The sequence below is a fragment of the Mus caroli genome, unplaced genomic scaffold (assembly GCF_978045245.1).
Source record: "Mus caroli unplaced genomic scaffold, Mus_caroli_1 scaffold_6, whole genome shotgun sequence".
NCBI lineage: Eukaryota > Metazoa > Chordata > Mammalia > Rodentia > Muridae > Mus > Mus caroli.
Genome location: NW_028227261.1, coordinates 53,340,490 through 53,363,123, shown reverse-complemented (window position 1 = coordinate 53,363,123; position 22,634 = coordinate 53,340,490). Strand labels below are relative to the sequence as shown.

Below are 22,634 nucleotides of genomic sequence, written 5' to 3'. Positions count from 1 at the left end.
ATGTTTTCCTGTTAAGTGACATTTTGTTTTTTTAACTGATGCTGCTTGGGATCTTCTGAAGAAGGAAGTGGGGTGGGGGTAGGGGGGGAACTTCAGCAATTCAGCTCTTTGATTCAGAAATGGAATCTGAAAAGCTGTTTTATTGAGGCTTTTGGCAATCCCTGACTTAATCAGTTTTGACTGTGACAAAGACAGTAGCCTCGCAAATTTAGTGCAAATCTGAGCAGTGGAGGGTATTTTTCACGGGGGGGGGGGGTAGCCCAGTTGTTTAAAGAATCCTGGGCCAATAGCGTTTGATAGGCGGAGTTACGGAGGTGCTTTGCTGAGCAAGATAATTCTGAATGAAGACTTTAAAAGCACATGCTGGATGGGCTCTGGTTCCGCCCTTTGTGTAGACAAAAGTGACTGGGTGGCCAGGCTTTGCTTACTGTCCGAGTTAATGCAGCTTGTTTGATAAGGTTTTCTTTAAAAAAATATATAAAGGATTTATCAAAAGCCCTCATGAATATTTCATGAGTTGATATATTCAGCTGAATGGATTCAGTGAGTCTCAGTGTGTAACTTGCAGACAAACCCCATCCACAAGGAGGCTGGTGACAGAGGAAGCACTTTGGCGCATTTTCAGAGGCAAAGGCAGCCTGATAAAGCTCCTTGTGACAGGCTGTCTTGCCAGTCTCCCAGTATGCTGCTCTTGCTCTGAAGGGCTCCAGGTTTGGAACCACAGCTTCCCAAATTAGCCTGGGAAGAGTGTGCGGACCCAGCAGCCTTTTAACCCGCGTCAGTGCCTTTGCTATGTTCAAGACTGCTGTTTTGGATGGTGAATGCTAGCTAGCACTCCATACGAGACATGACAGCAAAAAATTCTCCAAAAGAATTTACTGCTTCGGAATCTGAGGTTTGCATAAAGACTTTCAAGGAGCAGATGCGCTTGGAACTTGAGCTTCCAAAGCTACCAGGAAATAGACCTACATCTCCCAAAATTTCTCCACGCAGTTCACCAAGGAATTCACCATGCTTTTTCAGAAAGTTGCTGGTGAATAAAAGCATCCGACAGCGGCGTCGCTTCACGGTGGCTCATACATGGTAAGAGTGAACTTAAAGGCATCCCAGTGCTCGGCAGATTCTTGGCTTCTCAGTAGTGATTTAGAAAGGTTGAGAGTGGAATGTCTGAGTTTTGCTCGGAATGCATCGCGCAAGTCTGAGTTGAAGGGGTACAGTAGGTCAGCTAAGAATACACAAGCATACAGTGTGCTTAAGTATCTTTGTGCTACCTGCTGTTCCAGATAAAATAAGCCTCTGACCGTGGAGACTCTTCGAAGTGACTGCTTATAAAAATGTCTTTTGGAAAATAGGGAATTGAGGGAGCTTTGAAAAGTAAGATTTTTGTTTCATTTCTGTCCTGTGATTTTAGCAGTGGGGCTTTTTGTTTTGTTTTGTTTTGATTTGTTTTGTTTTGTTTTTGTGGCACAAGAATAGGTATTTTCATCTCAATTCTAATCTATTCCTTAAGATAACGTATAAAAAGCCTCACTAAATGTGTTGTCTCATCATGACTATGGGGCATAACCAGAGTGGGCTTTCTCCTTACAAACTTTTATCTTTACATTACTTGAGGGGTAGGGAAACTAAGTTCTCACAAAGTGGCACTGACAATCAGTTGTATTATGATTCCAAAAAATCATGTATCTTTTAGGTATGCCAAGTATAAGAGGTTAGTGACTCTGTAGAAGCTGAGTTGAACTCCCTACCTCCAGCATATATTTTATTTACACTGGATGCAAAAACAGGAGGCTGGCCTCCTTAAAGCAGTGCAGTGAAGAAGCACAAGGAGAGAGCCCCAACATTAAGTTACTTTGACCTGAAAAACCTGGGCCACCTCAGGTATCTTTGAAGGGATGTGTCTTTCAAATTAAGATAACCTTCCAAATTGGTATTTGCATCTCAGTCTTATTTAATAGACAGCATGGCAAGAAAAGCAGGATGTGGTTTTTTAAGGTAATCCCCACAGCAATTTTGTGCCTACATGCTAGAGTGCCAGCTAGCATAATCAACCAAGGCCACTGGATATTCGAAAATTAATATGCACTGTGTTGTTTCCTCCTCACCAGGAAAAAAAATGTGCTCGCTCTGTGCACAATGTGTTGATTAATCATAGCTACCCATAGAAAGATGTGGCTCACTTTGATGAATAGCCAATGTTCTGCCAACATATACTTCACATAGTTAGAGATGATCTATTTACTCTTGCTTCTGACTGTAGTGTGGTATTATTTCTTGGAGAACTGTTTGGTCATTTTGATGAAACATATGCTGTTATTTCATTGTGCTCTGTTGCCTGTAGAACACACGTGGTTAGGTTTTCAAAGCCTACCAATGGTGATAGCATTTGTAGAAAGAGGGTGTTCATGTAAAACTATATGCTGATTGGAAGCAGTCCTTTCTCTCATTCTTTGCCTCTCCTCCAACACATGTGACTTTATAGTTAATCTGCTGAGTGGTGTAACTGAATACAGGAAGATAAGCACGAGCATAGTTCTCATTAAAGGAACATATGTAGGGAAATATGTATTTAATGAATAAATGTATATGTCTTGCTAACTGAAGGACTAGCAAATCATTATATTGATATGAAGGACTTTTAATTTTAGGTGTATAATTTTCAAAGTCTGGATAATCTTCTTAAAGTTCTGATATTTTCACTAATGTGGAATTTTTGGTTCTTTATAATCATGTGACCTTTCTTCTTAGAATAGATTCTTGATGTGATAGAAGCACTGAGCTATAAATACTAGTGATTTTTTTTCTTTTCAAAAGAATGAAGTTTTAGAATGATTAAAGAGTCAGTTTTACTCATGCATTACACAAATTTTCTTGCAAGTTGCAAAAAGAACAATGTAATGATATGTGAGGTTACTTATGCTAATAAAATGATCTTTTAGATGAGTTAAAACAAAAGTTCTCACAATTGCCAAAAAAAGAAACAAGACATTGGCATAATGTAATTCAATACAGGCATAAAGAAGTCATTAATCATCAGACTTCTAAAACATCTGTAGGTACGATTGTGTTTGCACTTTCCTCCCAGTTCACATTTCCTCCTTTTATGTTTTTTTTTGGTAAAGTTGATTCTCAACTTGTTTGCAGGTCCCGATTAAATCTCCAGTGATGTTTCTTTTTGTTATTGGATCTGTTGTAAGATGCTTAACATTTTCCAAGTTTATTGTCATGAAATAGTCAAGGAAAATAGACATGCCTCTTATGTATTTGAATGATTTCCCCCCAAAATCTCAAGAGCCCAGTGCTGTTTCATTCTTTTATTGTGTGAGGAAGCTTAGCATGCCTGCCTTAGTTTGGCCGTTTTGTCCCGATGAAATGTAACTAGCCTTTTCTGATTATTGATTGGCATTTTCTAGACCACGCACTTAAGTTAGAAATTCTAAGATATAGACTCAGAAGTGCCTAAAATCATGCTATTACTTTATAGCAGACAGTAGACTTCTTTCAAGAGGACTGGATTATTTTGATTCCTGCAACAAAATTAAAGTACTTTTCACGAGAAAGCTGAGCAATGCAGAGGGTCCAGTTCACATTCTAACTTTTTCTTTGGTTATTTGTAGATTTCATACTTTGATAGACTGGACATGCAGCTCTGGCTTTGGAGACCTGAATTGTGAAATTGGGCTTCCCAATAGATTTAACACACATTTGTATAGTTTTGACTCTGGAATTATTTTAGAAATATCTAAAGAAAAGTAGATATTTGATGTGTTGTCATTGTTAATCATCATGTTTACACAAACCCAAATCTGGAAGAAATTTGAATAATTATCTTCCTGCTCCCTCTTACCCTTGGGCAGAACCATGTTCCTCCATCTTTGACATATGGACATCTGGCCTACTTTTAAAACTGAAGAGAAAAAAATTCCAATAACACCACTTAATATACAGCACTTTGCCATGCCATATTCACAGATATTGGAAAAACATTCCTCTGACTCAACTGATTTAATTTTTACATAGTATATATTCTGTTTTCCCCTCACTGGCTTTTTAGAAAAATATGGTGATAATGGGCTTTAATGGGAGGATTATCAAGAGGTTCTTTGTTTTGTTTTTACTTATTCAACATACATAAATGAACACCTATAAATTGCTATGAAGAAAAGAAAAACAATTCAGGCTCAACCTATATTTCCCCTCTTGTACTATATCTTAAGTTCTTTATTATAATGTCCACATAGTATCTTAATTTAAGTTCTTTATTTGAATTTTGTCAGGGTCACATGTTAGACATACAAAAGACTTTTAATTCTCTCTTTTCTTCTAAATATTTCTACTCTATTATTTATTATCTGACTCTGATCCATACCCCAAACTTCCAGTCTTTGAATTATGACTCCCCAAATGGATAACAACCTTACTGCTGAGTGGTGTGGTATGGTGTGGTGTGGTGTGGTGTGTGTGTATAAGTATTAGGGACTACATGTCCTTGCTGGGTACAGAATATGACAGTATCATTCTCAGGGTAATGGATTATTTATCCTTGACCTCAAATCCAAGGTAACATTTTCTGAAGCACAGTGTTCCTGTGTAAAGTATCTGACTGGAAAGCCTGTTTACTGTTGCCTGGCACTTGCAGCAAGTTGTCTAGCTTTTTAAACCATCTCTTCCAGACTGGAGCCCTTTCTCAGTCATCAGTTTTCCTTCAGGAAGTATTGTGTTGGTGCTGGTCTGATAAATCCTGGCTACTTCCTAAAACACTGCCTTCTAGGATAGAAAATGTATCAATGGGAACCACCACCAATCTATCCATGCTTACAATCAAAAGCAATGTGCTTTTAGTTATTGAATACTTTGGGAGAAAGCTTGTATTTTTCTTCTCCCAATTTGGTTTTCCATTATTGAAAGACAGATTTCTTATTGACTTAGTTGAGGTTTCTATCATTGTGACGAACACCATGACTCCAAAATATCATGTTCACACAATCTCAAATCTAGAAATAATTTGAATTATCTTATTATTCAATAATGAATTTACTTCATCTTTCAACTCTTCGGACATTCTGCATCACTCAGGGACATAAAGGCAGGAATCAGAAGGTAGGAGCTAATGCCATTGAAAAGAGCTGCCTACTGGCTTCCCCCATGGCTTACTTGGTCTTACTTGGTCTGTTTTCTTATATAACCCAGGGCCACTTACCCAGGGCTGATACTACCCACAATAGGCTGACACCTCCCACATCTATCATTAGCCAAGAAAATGCCCCACAGACTTGCCTGTGAGCCAGTCTAGTGGGGACATTTCATCAACTGCAGTTCTTTCTTCCCAAAAGGCTCTGTAAAGTTGCCCAAATAATAGCTAGAACACTAATTTTAACCAATGTTTTTGAAATGTGTAATTCATGTCTAATACATAAGTAAAAGAGTAATCAAATCCAAGGTTTACACTCTAATATCCTTTCTATAGAATGCAGTTTAGACTACTTTCTCAAACCGATCCACTGAATCTGTGTTTCATTCAATTTGGTTGTTTCCTAGTAATACTGAAAACATTTGAGAGATGTCTAATTTTGAATATGTTTGTTGATTGAAGAGAAATAGTCACCATGTGCCCTAATCTGAGTATTAGAAGACACAAACTTAGAAGAAAGTTTTACCTTTAAAATACTCATTGATGTGTTTATTTAAAAAAAATAAAGAAGTATAAGATATGTTCTATGGGGGTGTGCTGAGATATGGGGTAGGGAGTGCCTCAGTGGGCCCATGCCAAGGCATCCCTTCCCGCTGAGGGACCAACCACACAAAGGTATAGTATAGAATAGAGTTTATTCAGGGCATGGGGAGGGGTGTTAAGAGGGTAGTAGAGGCAGAGAAAGGCAGAGAGCAGGAGAGAGTAGAGAAGTAGAGGCTGGCCATTGCCATGAGCACATGGAGATGGAGAGAGGGGGAAGGGAAGAGCCCAAGAAGACAAGAGAGAAGAAAGCAGGATGCAAGAGTAGGAGAAGGAGGAGGGGGAGCAGCCCCTTTTATAGTAGGTCAGGCCTACCTGGCTGTTGCCAGGTAACTGTGGGGAAGAGCATACCTGGCTGTTGCCAGGTAACTGTGGGGTGGAGTTTAGACAGAATGCTAACACTCATATAGTAGCTGGAAGATGAACATATACATCAATAAGTAATCAGTGGAATGTAAAAATACCACAGAAGTATACTGTTCATTGTCATGGGAATCAGTAAAAATCATGCCATGTATTAGAGTTCATGTACAGAAGAGATGCCATTAAAGTGGGAGTCTTAAAAGTGAATAGGCATTTTTCTGGCAAAGAATAAGCAGAAAGAGCCTTTTACTGGGCCAAGAAAAGAATAATAAGGAAACAAATAGTGAAGTACTTGTACATGAGGGAGCACAGTAAAGAAACTGCTGATGATACAATGACATGGTATTATTAAGTTTTTTATTGTACATGGGAGAGAGAAAATATCCAGGGACACCTTGAAGATTACAGAGAAGAGAGAAAGAGAAACATGGACATGGCTAGAGCTATCTGTGAGAGAGGGGAGAACAGCAAGAGAGAGAGAGAGAGAGAGAGAGAGAGAGAGAGAGAGAGAGAGAGAGAGAGAGAATAGCAGGGGCTGGAGGGGGAACCTGCTGTTAAAAAAAAAGTACAAGAAGGGTATCTGGGAAGAGAGATGTTAGAAACTAAAAAGGGGGACCCTGGGGAAGAGGGGGAAGGGGAAGACCCACACACCGCCAGAGTTCCACCTATTCTCTGGTCAGTCAGGCATGGGAGGGCTGCTATCTACCTTCTACTCATCCCGGGGTGGGCATTTAAGCCTCTGACTCACTCTTCGAGGGGGGGTGGCAAGGGGCAGCCCTACCTGGGAGCCCCAGGCTACTTTGCTAAAGCCACCGGAGGTTATGGGAGAGAGGGATGAGGGAAGAGGTTCCCAACACTGGTGAGAGTAACTGCAGCCTTGATGAGCAGAGACTTTCTATGGTTTTAGAGCTTTATTATAGAAAGGCAAGGAAAAAGGGAGAAGGTAGAAGAGGGAGGGAGGCTAGAGAGAAAGAGAGAGTAAAAGGGAGAGAGGAGAGGAGAGGAGAGGAGAGGAGAGGAGAGGAGAGGAGAGGAGAGGAGAGGAGAGGAGAGGAGAGGAGAGGAGAGGAGAGGAGAGGAGAGGAGAGGAGAGGAGAGGAAAGGACAAAAAGAGAGGAGAGAGAAGACAGAGAGAGGAGAGAGGGGGTGGGAGTAAGGGGTAAGAAGTAAGAGAGAGACAAGTAAGAGAGTAAGAAGTAAGAGAGCAAGCAGGGGCTGAACAGCCCTTTTTATGGTCTTTACTGTTGCTTGGTAACTGGGAAGGAGTTTAGCTTGAAGGTCAGAAGCTTGGGCCATTGCCTATGTGACTTCTAGCCATGCTTCTCTTGTTGGGGCTTGGGGGCGGGGGGTCACGGTAACTTAGGCAGGAGCCAGAGTTCCAGGAGACTAAGGGAATGCCTACCATGTCATGTAGGTGAATTACCACCCTTCGGGGTTCAGACCTCAGCTTGACTGGAGACCAGCCTGTCTGTGCATAGCCCAATTCCCCACAGAGAGAAGTCTAGGGAAGAGAGAAAGGTGAGAAGTCTGGGGAAGAGAGGATGGTCAGGGGCATTGAAATGTATAACTAGTACTTAGGAGTAAGGACTGAGGGAGCCTGGATTCTGGCATAGGCTTTGATGCACATGTACAGGTATTTGCCCTTTATGTCAGAGCAAAGGAAATGACTTCTTTTGACAGATGGGAACCAGTTTCACAAATTCCTGAGGAACTCTGGCTTTTATCTAATCACCATAAAGCCTCCTATCGTCCATGTTGATCTGGGCCTAGACTGGATTGAGTCAGTGAGCCTGCCCTTTTGATACAGAGTGGCGTGCGTTTTGGACCTGACAGCACTGTTCTAATTCACATTCATCTGAATGTGTTTGACATTGTTCTAAATATATTTAACTCCATAATATATTTATGAGTTATGCATAAAGGCTAAGTACTTCTTATCTGAAGTGTATGAGATGAAAATGCTTGAGATTTTAAAAAGTGCAATATTTACATATAAATAATGAAAAATCTTGAGGATGAACTCAACTCTAAGCACAAAATTCATTTCTCTTCCATGTGTACTCCACAAATAACATGAAGATTAATATATATATATATATATATATATATATATATATACATATATATATATTAATTTTGTACATCAAAATTCCACACTGTGAGTTTATTTGTTTGTTTGTTTCTGGTGGCATACCTGTGCCTACCTGTGCCTAGAGAGTTTAAGGTTTTGAAACATTTAAGATTTTGGATTTTTGTTTTAGGAAGGCTCAACCCGTATTGTATTTTTCTTCCTTCCTTCCTTCCTTCCTTCCTTCCTTCCTTCCTTCCTTCCTTCCTTCCTTCCTTCCTTCCTTTCTTCCTTCCTTCCTTCCTTCCTTCCTTTCTTTCTTTCTTTCTTTCTTTCTTTCTTTCTTTCTTTCTTTCTTTCTTTCTTTCTTTCTTTCTTTCTTTCTTTCTTTCTTGGCTAAAGAATAAAGGCCAGAGTAGAAATCGTTTGCCTAAAGTTCCACAGCATGTGTTGTGAAGAAACCTTAAATACATGAAGTTCTGCCTGTGCTGTTGAGGTTGTAGGCAATGATGAAAGATTAGAAAGGTAGAATAAAAGAGAGGGGGATGGGGGAAGGGAAGGGAGGAAAGAAAGAAAAGAACAAAGGAAGGAGAGAGAGGGAGTGGGCAGGGAGAGAGAAAGAGAGAGTAAGATATATATATATATATATATATATATATATATATATATATATATATATAGAGAGAGAGAGAGAGAGAGAGAGAGAGAGAGTTGGTCAATTGGAGCTACATTCTTAGTTTTCACGATCAAGACTTGGTGCTTTAGCCCACCATTAGTAGGAGTCACCGCCAAGCAGTGAGAAGATTGCTCAGTGTTACTTTTACTTCGGAGAGGTACTTTGCAGGCAGTATAAAGAGTGGGTTGAAGGGTGAGATTAGCGACAAAAGGGAAAGGGGAATGTGCATTTAGGAGATAATGGATTCTGATGACATTCATTATGGCCTAACCAATGACTACTTATGGTAAACGGAAGGAAAGCACAGGGACTCTGTATCACTTCCATTTATAACTGACAACAGAATGGTAGGCAGGGCACCGACTGACTGGCACACTTCACAGGCAAGCATCAAGTAATCCCAGCTAAGGTGTCTGTGAGGATGGCATGTCCGGAAAACCCCGTTAGCACTGTCCTGATTTACTAGGAGGCCTCTTTGTGCTGTGTTTTAAGTATAAATTCCTGTTTTTACCTTTTCAGAAACTGCCCTGTCTCCAAGACTTCAGTATGTTAGACTTTTAACTGCTTGCTGTAAAAGAGCTGGTAGAGCAGTGATGAAGTGCTCTTGCTAGAAAGAGACTTGGGAAATTTGACTGTTGCCTGCCTGCACCCATAGTTCTTGGGGAAAGCTTGGATAGACTAAGCACGGTTTATAAGAGCTATGTCTCCTTCCACCACTGACTCACCTTTTATCTTCTAACTGGCTGAGCCTTCCTTGCTCTTGACAAGCCAAACCTGTCTCTGTTTCTGAGTCTCTCGGATTTCTTCTGCCTTGAAGGTGAGTGCTGCAGATGTTGATGTGGTTCACTCTTTTATCTCCACAATATCTGGGTTCCTTACAAAAATCAACCCAGAAAGTCCTTGACACTCCACCTGCCTTCTAAAATCGCACACTTCCCACTTCCTAGATCCTCTTCAGCCTTATTTCTCTGCTTGACACTTATCATTACCTGAGCATACATTACAGAAGGCTTCTTTGTTACATTGTTGCTTTTTCCTCTCATTGTCTGCCACCCTTGCTAAAATGAGTGAGGGCAGATTCTGCTGTTTTCTGTATTGCAAGAACTCCTAAGTAAGCCTGACTTTTCCCTTTTCTTTCTTTTTTCTTTTTTTTTTGTTCTTTGATTTCCTTCCTTCCTTTCCTTCCTTCCTTCCTTCCTTCCTTCCTTCCTTCCTTCCTTCCTTCCTTCCTCCCTTCTTCTCTCTCCCCCTCCCTCCTTCTGTTCCTTCTTTTGTTCATGAGACAGGGTCTCAGGTAGCCCACTTTGAGGTATCTATGTAGCAAGGGTTGACCTTGACTTTCTCCTCTACCTCCCGCATATATCCCTAAACCTATTTTATGCAACCCTGTGGTCCAACCCAGGGTTTCTTGCATACTAGTCAAGCGCTCTATAGATCAAGAAATGCTAACTTTTCCTAAACGAGTGCACAAATATGACTTCTGTTTCCTGCTCTTAATAAATCATGTTTCCTTTAGCCTGGTTAGCCTGGTATGAAGGTGGGGTGAAGGAGACAGGAGTTTATCTGATAATTATCCTACAGACATGCTTACTCTGTTCACCTCTCAATAGACATGGGTCCCTTGCAGCCAATAGTGCAGCTTTATCTTGCTTCCTGCTTTGTACTCAGTGATATGGAAGCTGCAGTTCCATTGTAGCACCGCATTTTAGGATAAATACTTTACATGTGAACCAGTTCATTAAGCCACTGGACACAAGTCATACTACCTAGAGTGTAGTACTGTAAAGCCATGCTTCCCTGCAGCACTGAACAATTGATACTTATTTATGTAGCGATTTTTCATGCACCAGACAGGATATTTTGTGCTTGAGCTTAGGAATCCTAGGGATGTCAATCATTCACTGTCCAGAGGTAGGAATGGAGACGTCTTTTGTAATGTTGTCATTCATGTTTATATCTTCTACAATGAGAACTTTAATTACCAATAATTAAGTAACACATACAGCATTCACGCAATAGCTACAGCAGTTTGAGCTCTTTATAGGACCTCCCGATAGAGCCTGAAGTTAGTGCCTATGACTTGCAAGGTGAAGAACATGCCAGCCCTTGTCCTTTGGAATAAGCTTTACCAGGAGTGGAAATTTGCACCTCCCCCCCCCCTCTGTTTTCCTGACTTAGGGTTTAGGGACATCTTTCACTTGTGGTAATTTGTTTAGCGCAGACACATCTGAATAGCACCATATATAAAATTTTAAAGTCATTTCTTGACCCTCCCGGGCAGCCTTTTGAGCACATGGATGTTTTTGCTTTGAGAGGTACTGAGAATGCTGGTTAGACCTCTGAGAAAAGCAATGTCTGTGGTACTGGCTCCCTTGCAGAGCTGGCGTTGACCTCCTCCCTACCCAGACTCACTCCTTTCAGCTCAGACTTACTACACATTATACAGATTGAAAACAAAGTAGGAGATGATGTGGTTTCTTGCTTACTATATATATTTCTTGGTGGTCAGTGTACCAGGAGCTATTTGGGGGTTTCTTGAAATGGAGAATGAGAGGAGTCTGGTTCTGCCTTGGTGCTGTTCTGAGCAAACAACGTAATAAACATGGGTGGAACAACCTTCGGGGGATTCTCAGTCCGATGCGATCCCCTCCTAGTACGTCAACACACCCTGACCCAGTTTAATAAATGTGAAAAAAAAAAAAAACACAGGGATTTGTGTCACTATGCTTGATAAAGGTATAGAAATGCCCAGATAACTTGTAATAGCAGGATCATGTGCATCTACTATGAGTAGCAGTGAAGATAGGAAAAATGAAGAAGATGGGAACAGCTTTCGAAGGAGAGACCCCTGAGAAGAAAAAGGTTAAATTTCAATAAGTTGAAACGGTGCATGAAGAGCTCTCTACTTCCCATTCACACATTGTGCCATATTGCTAACATTCTGAGAAATTACGCTCGCATTTCGCCTCTAGTTTTGAAAGCTAAAGTAGTGAAACAGCTACAATAGAGGGTTAACGGTATTTGCACTAGTGTATAAAGTTCCCTAGAGATGAAGTTTTGTTTGGAGTGTTTGAAACAGTTTCTATGAGGATGTTTACAGTATCAAAATGTCTCCCCTCCCTGAAGAAGGTCTGTGACTTTTTGCTAAGACTGTTAAGCTTGGAGGATTCGAATTGCCATTCTAATGATGTCTCACACTGTGGGGGAGCTTTATCACTGCTAAGTTTTGGCCTTATTTTTTTACAACAAATCTTTGCTACATGCTACTCCAGCTAAAGTCAAAGTAGCTAGTTAAAGTGTTGTTACTTGCTCTGAAATTTTTGGCTTACAGCCTTATGCTCAGGTAATTAAGTTTTAATTTAGTTTTAAGAATGTATTTTACTCTCTGACATGGCAGGCATCTCTCTATTGCATTAAAGTATGTGGTAGTAATAGTAATTCGTGTATGATGTCACATAGATGTGTTTAAAATCTTACTCTCTAAACATACATAAACATGTGTACAATCAGACTTGATTGGTAAAAGAGAAAAAATTTTCTTTTCCTTTTTAAATTAAATCTTTAAAATTAAAGTATAATTACCTCACTTAGACTCTTCCCTGTCCTCCCATGAGTCCCTCCTATGTGTCCCTCACTCGCTCTCAATTCAAAAGTCTCTTTATATGCATCAGTATATGAAAATACAACTTGCTGTATCCATTTAGTATGGCTTATGCTTGTTTGATTCCAGGGCTGTCCACTTTGTAGTGGAAAACAGATTGAGGGCTCACTTTTGGGAGTGGTAAATTTCGCTCTTTCATAGCAGTCGCTCTTGCCTGTAGTTCTTTGTCAAGGGGTAGGTCTCAGTGATCTATCTCCTTCTGCTTTAGGGTGTCTATTGATATTATCATTATTCAGGGCTTGGCGTGTTTAGAATGCCATAGTCTTTCAGAGTCATGGGTGTATCTTTCCTGTCACCTGGAGGAGACACAATTTCACAATACATTTTCTGGTCCTTCAGTTCTGGCAATCGTTCCTGGCCTTCCTCTCGGATGCTCCATGTTCCTTACGTTCAGGAGTTGTGTTGTAGATGTAACAGGTCTGGGCTCCAGACAATCCACTGATCTCAAAAGCTTTTCTGAGTAGATACATCACACATGCCTGATATCTCAAATCTTAGGTAGAGGCAGGAGGATTGCTATTAGTTCCAGGCCTGCCTGGGCTACATAATGAGTTCCAGATCAACTTAGGCTACAGAGTAAGACCCTCTTCCAACAAACAAAAACAAATAAGCAAATAGCATTTTCATGTATAGAATGTGCCCATTTGAACGCTAAAATTCACAGAGGTTTTAGAAAGAAATACATTATGATATTCACACTGTGACCATTCAATATACTAAAAAGTAAATAAAATAAAATAACATTCATTTATTATCATGTAATAGTAAAATCCTAATGAACCAAACTAAATTACATTAAAAAGAACTAATTTTCTGAGGACCTAGAGTGAATCGCTTATAGTCCTGATATAAAATTTCATTGCATTGATTTGCTTCATCAGTACGGTTTACAAAGCCATTTGTATCACTTGCTGGGAGTCAGGGAGAGGACCACTTTAAAGTCCTCCCATCCACTTGGCTCCAGTAAGCTTGAGAGCAAAAAGGGAAAACAAGACACAGGAAGACGCTTTGTCCATTTCAGGATCCTGAATCTAAAAGGGCAGTGTAGGGTCCTGAGCAAACGCATGGGGAGAGTTGCAGTGTCATCAAAATCTCACTTATTTCAAAATGTTTCCTGCCCACCCTTTCTATTTTTCTCCAAAATTAATACACTTGGGGAGTTTGTTAAAATAGAAAGCCTCTGAGAGTGCTCCTGTGGCTTGTTTGCGCCACAACCACCGCAGTACTTTATCCAGGAATCACGTCACCAAACTATTCTTACCTCCTGAAGAGAGGTCAGAAAGGAGAGCCAAAGAATCCCTGAGACTTGCTTGCAACTGTCCAGGACACCACCACTGGATTTTAACCATTGAAACCCATAAATGCAGGTTAACTTCATGTGGATAATATTGGCCTTTGACCTTACCCACAGCCTACAGATCCTAGGGTAGGCTCGTCTACAGCACAGTTGTTTCTCTAGCATGCTCTTGTTTATCAGAATAACATGGAGAGCAGTTGGTGAGCTTCAAAGGGCATAGCGTTCATGTTTCAACTCCATGTCTAACAGGACACCGGGTCTGGGGCATCCTATCCTACCTAGCCTCTTTCCTCTTTCCATATGGGCAAAACTGGAAGAGTTTTTTCTTTGTACCACATTAGGACTCTACGAAAATTAAATAAGCTCACATGGATAAAGTCATTAGTGTGACCTTGGGCTGGAGACAGGAAGCAAGCAAACGTCAGTCCACGCGCAGGTCTAGAGCCTTTGTGATTTGAGGTTCAGCTCTATGTAACATTTAGCATAATATAAATTATTTGAACATGCTATGCTGTATTTCATAGAGGGAGCTTTTATTAGCAGCTTATAGTACATCTTAAACCCACTTTTCCTATTCCTTGGATATTACTTATTCTTATATGGTGCTGCTTTATTGGAAGAGCCCATATTAAATGTCTTTATCCCAACAAAATGTTTTTTTTTTTAAATATAAAACATCACTATGTGTTCTGAGGTATAGTCACTCTCACTGTTCACACAGATGACTGCAAATAGTCTCCCAATATGAAAATTCTTGTCTTTTTTTTTTTAACTGATACTTATCTCCACCAGTGAAAATAGATGTCAACAAAACACTATTACTTCAGGCTGATGACAGAAATTTCTTCTAAATTTTGAAAAAGCTATTCTCAAAGTACAAAAATGTCTCTGAGATGGTTTTCTCTAGTCCTTAGACTCTAACCTCCTTGCAACCTGTTTATACAAGACCATTCACCCCAAGAGGCAGTGAGAAAGGGCTTTGGCTTCTGACTCAGAGCTCTAGACATGCATGCTGGCGCCTCCACTCACAAACTGTCCTTTATTTATTTATGTCTTAAGTGGAGAGAAAATGGTGAATTAACCTTTAGGAGCTTCAACTTCCTAATCAACAAAATATAAATGCAACATAATTATTATGTTTATTCTTAATGTGTTATTTACAATATTAATAAGCATTATTGAGTAGAAGGAGGAATATACATTTACTGGACAGAAGATAATGATGAACTCACACTAAAGTTTACCACAAGCTTGACTTCAGCATTGTAGTTATATGCAGGGTATACATAAAGACTATTTGGCTAAAAAACACTAGAGTCTTAGACATTGTTCCAGACCTCTTTTTATAAAGATGGGTGGGGTTGCTGCTGTATGGATCCGCCTAAATGAGAGACAGTGTAGATACAGGGACTGGAGTAAATGGTATGTTTGCATGTCATCTACCCAATGGCTCTTTATAGTACTTTCATGCTTCCTGCAGAAATATAATAACAAGCTCATGTGACTAATAGATTCTGCAGTGAAAGTTGTATTTAACCTTTATCCCGATGACTTTACAACATTTAAATCAAATTGCTCTTGATTTCTTGGTCATTTCCAAGAATACTTAAGAAAGCAGAAATAAAGGTTACTACTTCACCCTTGACAAAGACTTCCTTTTCTCATTATCTTTGATCAGGTGGGCTCTGTCTCCTACCAATTTCAAGGCAGGTGAAGGTTAGAACAAAGGGTTCTATTTAAGTGTACTAGCACACCATTGGAAAGAGGCCACTTGGATAAACTGAAATCTTAATGGCAGAGAAAAAAAATAAAATACACCAAAAGAAAACAGTTGGGGGACTTTTCAGAAATTTGTCAAGCTTCTGATTCTATATAAATTAATAAAAGTATGATTTTTAGGAGTCTGTCTGGAAATTACAGATTAAATTAAGCAACCATTCCAACTTTTGCAGATCTTGAAGGTACATCTTTCATACGTATGGTGTTTACCTGGGATTTAACAGCTGTGAGGGTTTTTTATATTTCATTTTTAAAAATTATTTCCTCTATTTTGAGATTATAATGACATCATTTCTCCCTTTTCTTTCCTCCCTCCAAACCCTCCCATATAGCTCTCCTTGTCTTCTTTCAAATTCATGGCCTTTATATGTATACAAAACTAAATAGTAAAAACAACCTACTCTGCTTGTATAATGCTACTTATATGCAAGTTTTCAGGGCTGACAGTTTGGTACTGGATAACTAATCCGTGTGCTGTTCGCCAAGACAGAATGTTTCTTCCAATCTCAGTGTTGCTTAGCTGCCTGTAGTGCTTGTGAGGGGAGGAGGCCTCATAGGCTTTCCTCAACTATGTTAGCATGCCTACTGTCTTTTTCCTTGTTCAGCTTATGTTTAGACAGTCGTGGCTATAAGACTGTATGGTCGTTGCTTCTGAGTATTTTTAGGAGACACAATCTCACAGCAAGCTCCCCTACCCTTTGACTTTTACAATCTTTCCACCCTGTCTTCTGCCCTGTTTCCTGAGCCTCGACTGCAGGAGTTGCTTTGCAGAAAACCAGAGCCAATCAAAATGTAGAGTCTGTGGAGCCTAGTCCCAACAGGTACATCCAGAGAGGCTCTCAGTTGTAAGGTGGCTAAGTCCCAAATATCCAGCTAGCACATGTCTACATTTGGTGCTGGATTCAATCATACCAATTGTGGTCTGGTGTAAACCTGTTCCACCACATTTGCCCTAGAGAGGAAGAAATGCATATTAAATATCATTGTCTGCACAGTGGTCTGGTTTTCTGCAAAACATGACAGGCATTCAGGAAAACATAAGTCTTCTAAAAATTTTTATTCGCAGTGCATTTTTAAAAATGTTCTCAGCTTTAATATATATTGCTCAATTACTTAAAATATATTAGTCACTTGTACATTTTATGACATTTTTTAATATATATATATATTTTTTATTTCTATCTTACATGTATGTGGTCTGTGTCTCAATGTATGTTTGTGTACTGCCTATGTGTGCGTGCCTACAGAGATGAAAAGATGGCATTGGGTCTCCTAGAACTAGTGTTACAGGTAGATGTGAGAAGCCCAGTATGGGTGAGGGTGATAGGACTTGGTCCTCTGCAATGAGTAATCCCAACTGCTGAGCCATCTCTCCAACCCCCACTTTATGAAAATGTTTGAAAGCGCTTTTGCCAAGCACTTAGTGCTTTGGGCGTCTCCCAGCACCCTCTCTCTTCTTCTGTTTTGTATACATAGTGTTTTTCTTGTCTTTGTGTCTATATACCGTGTGTGTGCCCAACGCAGATGGAGTCAGAAGAGGCCATCATTTCCCTTGGGACTGGAGGTAGGGATGGTTGTGAGCAGTTTTGTGGTACTGGGAATTGGATCCAGGTTCTTTGCAAGAATAAGCAGTGCTCTTAACCACTGAAACATCGCCCTGTTTCAAAGTTCTAATGGTATTGCTAAATTTGACCTTTTTTAAGTGCTGTTTTCACTTTCATTCCTTTCCATTTAGATTTGAATCTGCTCCTGTTAGGGTAAACATCTCCCTGGGTAATTAATCACGCTGGGATCTGCAGCACTAGCAGGAAGCCAGGTAGTTTGCTACTGAGAGTAAAGAGGAAGTCTTTCCCAAAGAAGAGAACAAGAAAAGCAGTTATGTAGAATGTTTCACATTGAAAGGGGGAAAATGAGTCGGAGAATTACATCACATGCTTCTATCATTTAGCTAGGTTCTTCATTTATAACTGGTGATATGAGGCTTCTTGCGATTAGGGAACTGAGAGTTGGCCCATGTGTTGAGATTTAGTTTGACATTTCTGGCAATGACCTCAACCCAGTTCACCTCCTTTGTAACTAAACTCTAGCCCCCAACTTTTGTGGGGAGACATCCAGTAAAATCACACATCTCCTCATTAAGAGTCTCCTTAGAGTGAGGGCCTGGCAAATTTATTTTGAGTTAAGCATCATTGGCTCACGGGGCTCAGTGTATGGGTCTGTTGAGGGAATAAACATGATAGAGGAAACATTAGTCTCTACTTACAAAATCAGCAAACTCTTCAACCATTCTTTCACCCTTTCATTCAAGTGAACCACCCACCCCCTTCGCCTTCTGTATCTGCAGACCTCTCACCCTCTACCACAGTCCGCATCACCCTCTGACCACACACTACTGTTGTGTTTCCCTGTGTTGGAAAACATCTACTATCTGATAACAGAACCTATCTCTTGCTAGCAGTACTCCAGACTCCAGAGTGATTAATTGCTCAAGAAAAAAGGAAGTCATCTAAGAAAGTTAACCTTTGTCCCTGATGTCCCCACATCATCAGTGTCGCATCCTGCTATTGATTTGTCTCAGTCCACAGATCTGCTAGCCCTGTGTTCTGCACAGCACTCTCTGCGGCTCCTTGAGATCCTCCATATCTTACCTTAATTCTGAAACCTTGTAATTTCCCAGGCCACTCTCCTAGGTCCCTCCCCTGAAGTTAGTCCCTTTAGAAATTTCTAAACAGTTTTTTTTTTCCTCCTGTTGCTACTGCAAGCTTGGAGGTTTTGGTGTCTCTGCACTGGGCATCTTGGCTAGCTTTCTTGCTACACTGAGTTCCACCCACAGCTGAGATACAAGGATGACCCACCTTGCTGAGCACTACCCTGGCTTGTTTGCCAAGGTATCAGTGTCATACTAAACAGGCTGGCTGCTCTTCCTGTTTTTTTTTTCATCAGATTTGCCCTGGCCTCAAAGCTCTATATGCTGGGATGCCCTGAAGGATGTAGATCATGTTTTGGTTTATTGTTCTCTATACTCTCTGCTTAGATCATGACTTAGACACATGATTTAATCAGCATCCATACGCTGTTGATCCCCACATTTCTAGCTATGGCCACATCCTATCTGCACAGGTAACATTCAGTACATTCTAAATCCATATCATGGGCTTTGTCCCTCGCTGGTCCCAGGTTCCTCATCACAGTGAGATACAATTCCATTTTTCTAGTTGCTAAGGGTAGGAATCATAAAATCTTGCACAGGGCTCTGTGTTCTCTGACTGTTTGGGTAGCTTCTGTTTTTAAGACCTAAGTTCTCCAGTTGAATGCAAGAGGAAAATGAGACTTTAAGATACACTATGACAGACAAAATGGCAACTATAACGACACCATCCCCACAGTGGCAATTCTATGTGTAAAAGGAGTATAGGTATTCTATATATGACACAAACAGACATATATGTGACAGCAAGGCACAGACAGTGATCTTATAGGAAGGAGACTCCAGTTCACATTAGTCATGAGATTACAGACAAATGCTAAGTGTCTTCCTCCATTCCATTCACTATGCAAATAAAACTTAATGTGCGAAAGTGAGAGCTAGATCAGATAACTGACATGCAGAACAAACATGAGAGCAGATATTATTTTGTTTCCTTTACACATCTGCAACTTCACAAGTCAACCTCTAAGACCTATTACTTTTTTTTTTTTTTTTTTTTTTTTTTTGGTTTTTTGAGACAGGGTTTCTCTGTGTAGCCCTGGCTGTCCTGGAACTCACTTTGTAGACCAGGCTGGCCTCGAACTCAGAAATCCGCCTGCCTCTGCCTCCCGAGTGCTGGGATTAAAGGCGTGTGCCACCACGCCCCGCTGACCTATTACTTAAAAAAATATCTTGACAACTTCCTAGATTCTCATTCATTATCAGATATATTTTTTATGCATGCTCCTTATATAAATCTTTGGCATCATGTTGTAACCATCCTCACTGTTTCTTATAGATCAGTCCTGTCCCTCCCATTTATTCAGTAGTGTCATGTACTGGGAGAACCACAGAGTCCTCAAGTTTATTTCTATGAATAGAAAGCTGGGTAAGTCTTTTACACTGCAGGGCAGTAGTGAGGGAATATTTATACTTTAACTGGAACTATGTCTCTTTGATTCACACTGGAACAGAGGCTCTTATGAAGTCATCAGCATGGTAATGCAGACAATCCCCACTGAGTAAATGGTCAGAGAATTGTCCATTGGAAAGCATAAATCAAAATCATGAATATCTTTTCGCCTGCTCCAGCCAGGTCATTGGATATATATATATTTTACCATGGTAGAAATGTCATTTGAAGGGCATTGTGTGATAATAAATATCAGGCATTGTTTTATTAGCTAACCTCTTTGAGGACAGTGGCTATTTATTTTCCATATCTCATGACAACTGGCAAGTAGATGCTGAACTGGGGTTCTTAAATGCCTCAGTACTGAGATATCTGCCTTTTCATTGCATCTGGAATAGACTTATTTTGTTCCTGATTTTGCCATTTGGATATTGGCAGTCAGAGAGGGATCTAATAATATAACATCAGAAATTATAGGCTGTGAGGGAACCCACACACACACTGTTTGTCAAACAATTAGGGTATTTCTGAAGTGTGAACAGATGTACAAAAGAAATTAGCAAATACAAAACAACCCAATTTAAAAGCATTCCTGATATGAACATAATTAATTTATATGTTTTCCAGCTTATACTAATTAAAACCTCTAGTGTTTTGGTCAAGTTTGAGACTTAGAGTTTACCATTGTTTAGTTTCTTATATCAAAACAGTAATAAATATCAAGTATTATGTCTTATCAATTTTTGCTCAGGTCAAACTACTGTCATCAAAGCTTCAGTGCCAGAGATTTGTAGCCAAATTGTCACCAGTTGGGAACTCTTAAGGCCTGCTTAGTTTTCAATGATAAACAGTCTCCTGGCGAGTTTATGTGCTAAATATTTCCCTGTTTTGCAGTGGCACACATCAGGCATGGTTATTGTGTGTGGATGGGGATTTTCATTTTTAACATGTTCTCGAATTCTCTGGACATTTACTGTTTCCATCTGGTCCTCATAAAAAACATTTCCCATTTGTAATGCAGCTCAGGCTCAGAGCATCGTTGTGATTCTATGCATGGCTCCAGTTTGACAGAGCAGATATTCTTCAACTTTAGATGTGTGTTTGATTCTGTGTTTCCCTTCCTTCCTTCCTTCCTTCCTTCCTTCCTTCCTTCCTTCCTTCCTTCCTTCCTTCCTCTTTCTTTCTCTAAATTTTGAAATAAAATTTGCTTGAAATGCAGCATTTATCTCCAACCACAATCATAGCACGCACACCATGACAACAGGCACACTTCCCATTTGCCTCTGTGCAGTTTAAAGCTGCAGGAGAAGCAACTGCATTGAGCCCAGGCCAAGGGAACTGAGCAGTCGTCATAGTTTCTCGTCATTTCACAATCTGTTCTCAGTCATCACACATGGAGGAGTATTTTTCAGGGATTTGAACACTCACAAAGCAGCCAAACAAGTAGGATCCTCTTTGCTGAGTTTGGTCGTACCCTACGGAGCAGTGCAACCCACAGTCCCTCATTCCTAGGAAGTACTTTGCTGTGTTATTAGATGACAGCCCACGGATGTGGTTAGCAAGGATCAGTGAGCTCCTTATTTATGGCTGGTTGTGTGCCACCAGCTTCACAAACTCAATTCAGTGACTTTCGATAACATCAGCAGTCCCATTTAAGGATAGAGAAATTGAGACAAGAAGGTGAAAAGGCCACAGCTAGCAAAGAGCAAACTCAGAATTTAAACCAAAGATCTCGGCTTAGCTTTGGAACTGTTTAACCCTAGAACAATTTTGAACTTTTTAGTTCTTTGGAACGACACATTCTAGAAGATGGCTCTCCCTCCCTTAGGTATCATGCTTCGTTTGTAGCTGCCTCTCCTCCGGTATTTGGCTTATTTTAGAGTGTAATCAGGGATGAGTGCAATAACTATTTGAAATAGGCAGAAGTAAGGTTTATGAACTGGAACAGTTGGCAGTGGAGAGGATGTTCTCCTTTCCCAGGTCTAGAATATCCCAGGACCCAAGGAAAAGGTCTAGATACTCTCAAGATGATGGCGTGGAATTTTCACTCTCAAGCTTGAAAGAACTGTCTTTATTTAATGTATTGTCCCTTAATGATCCAGGTATTTGAAAAGCATGACTGAGGTAAAATATGAATAATATGAGTTCAGTCCTTTAACCGTCTCTAAGTGTATAATCTTTTCAGTGATGTTGCATATATTCATCTTGTTCAGAGAACCTTGAGTCCAGTCTTTTCATCTTTCAAAAAAACAATTTGGTAGCATTTAAATTAACTTACACTTTCTGCTCTTCTCTGACTTCTGGTAACAAGAGCATTTTGGTGGTGGTGATGATGATGATGATGATTGCCTATAGATATTGGGATTACTGTCATCTTGGTTTTTTTTTTTTTTTTTTTTTTTTTGTGACTGATACTGTTATAAAGATGAATGTTCAACTATCTGGGACCTTACTTTCAATTCTTTTGGGCATGCACCTGGAAGTAGAATTGCTGGATCATAACACAATTCAGCTTTTAATTTTGAGAGAAGCTGACATACTGTTGTCCATAACAGCTGCACCCATGGACAATGGACAATTGACAATTGCACCAGGGATCTGATTTCTCCACATCCTTGCCAATATGTGCTATTTTCTCTCTTTTCTCTGAAATCATTTTAATAAATATGTGAAGAAATATTGTTGTGGTTTTGATTTGCATTCCCATAAACATTAATGACATTATATGTTTCCACAAGCTTCCTAATCTGCATTTTTTGTATTCATATGTGAGAGATCTTTGTGTATTGTATATAGTATATTCATACACATAAGTGGCAAATATCTTTCTAGTCAATAGTTATATTTTTGCTCCGTTGATTATGTTTGTTTGACACATAGCAGTTTTAAACTTTGGAATTGTTTTATTTATTGTTATATCACTGTGACCAAATATCTGATAAAAATCTTAGGGGATGGG

At 39.9% G+C, this 22,634-nt stretch overlaps 1 protein-coding gene across 6 annotated transcripts in view; it reads left to right on the top strand.

The window, feature by feature from the left end:
- Positions 1-22,634, top strand: part of Pde4b (phosphodiesterase 4B) — a 553,986-nt gene that overhangs the window by 181,543 nt on the left and 349,809 nt on the right. Inside the window, exon 1 of one of the 6 annotated variants that reach the window (XM_021159266.3) lies at positions 490-1,083. The exons of the other annotated variants lie outside the window; for them this stretch is intronic. Coding sequence (XP_021014925.1) covers positions 848-1,083 — 236 coding nt within the window. The 5' untranslated portion in view covers positions 490-847. Of the gene's footprint in view, positions 1-489; positions 1,084-22,634 lie in introns of those variants that run through there. 6 annotated transcript variants of the gene reach the window in all.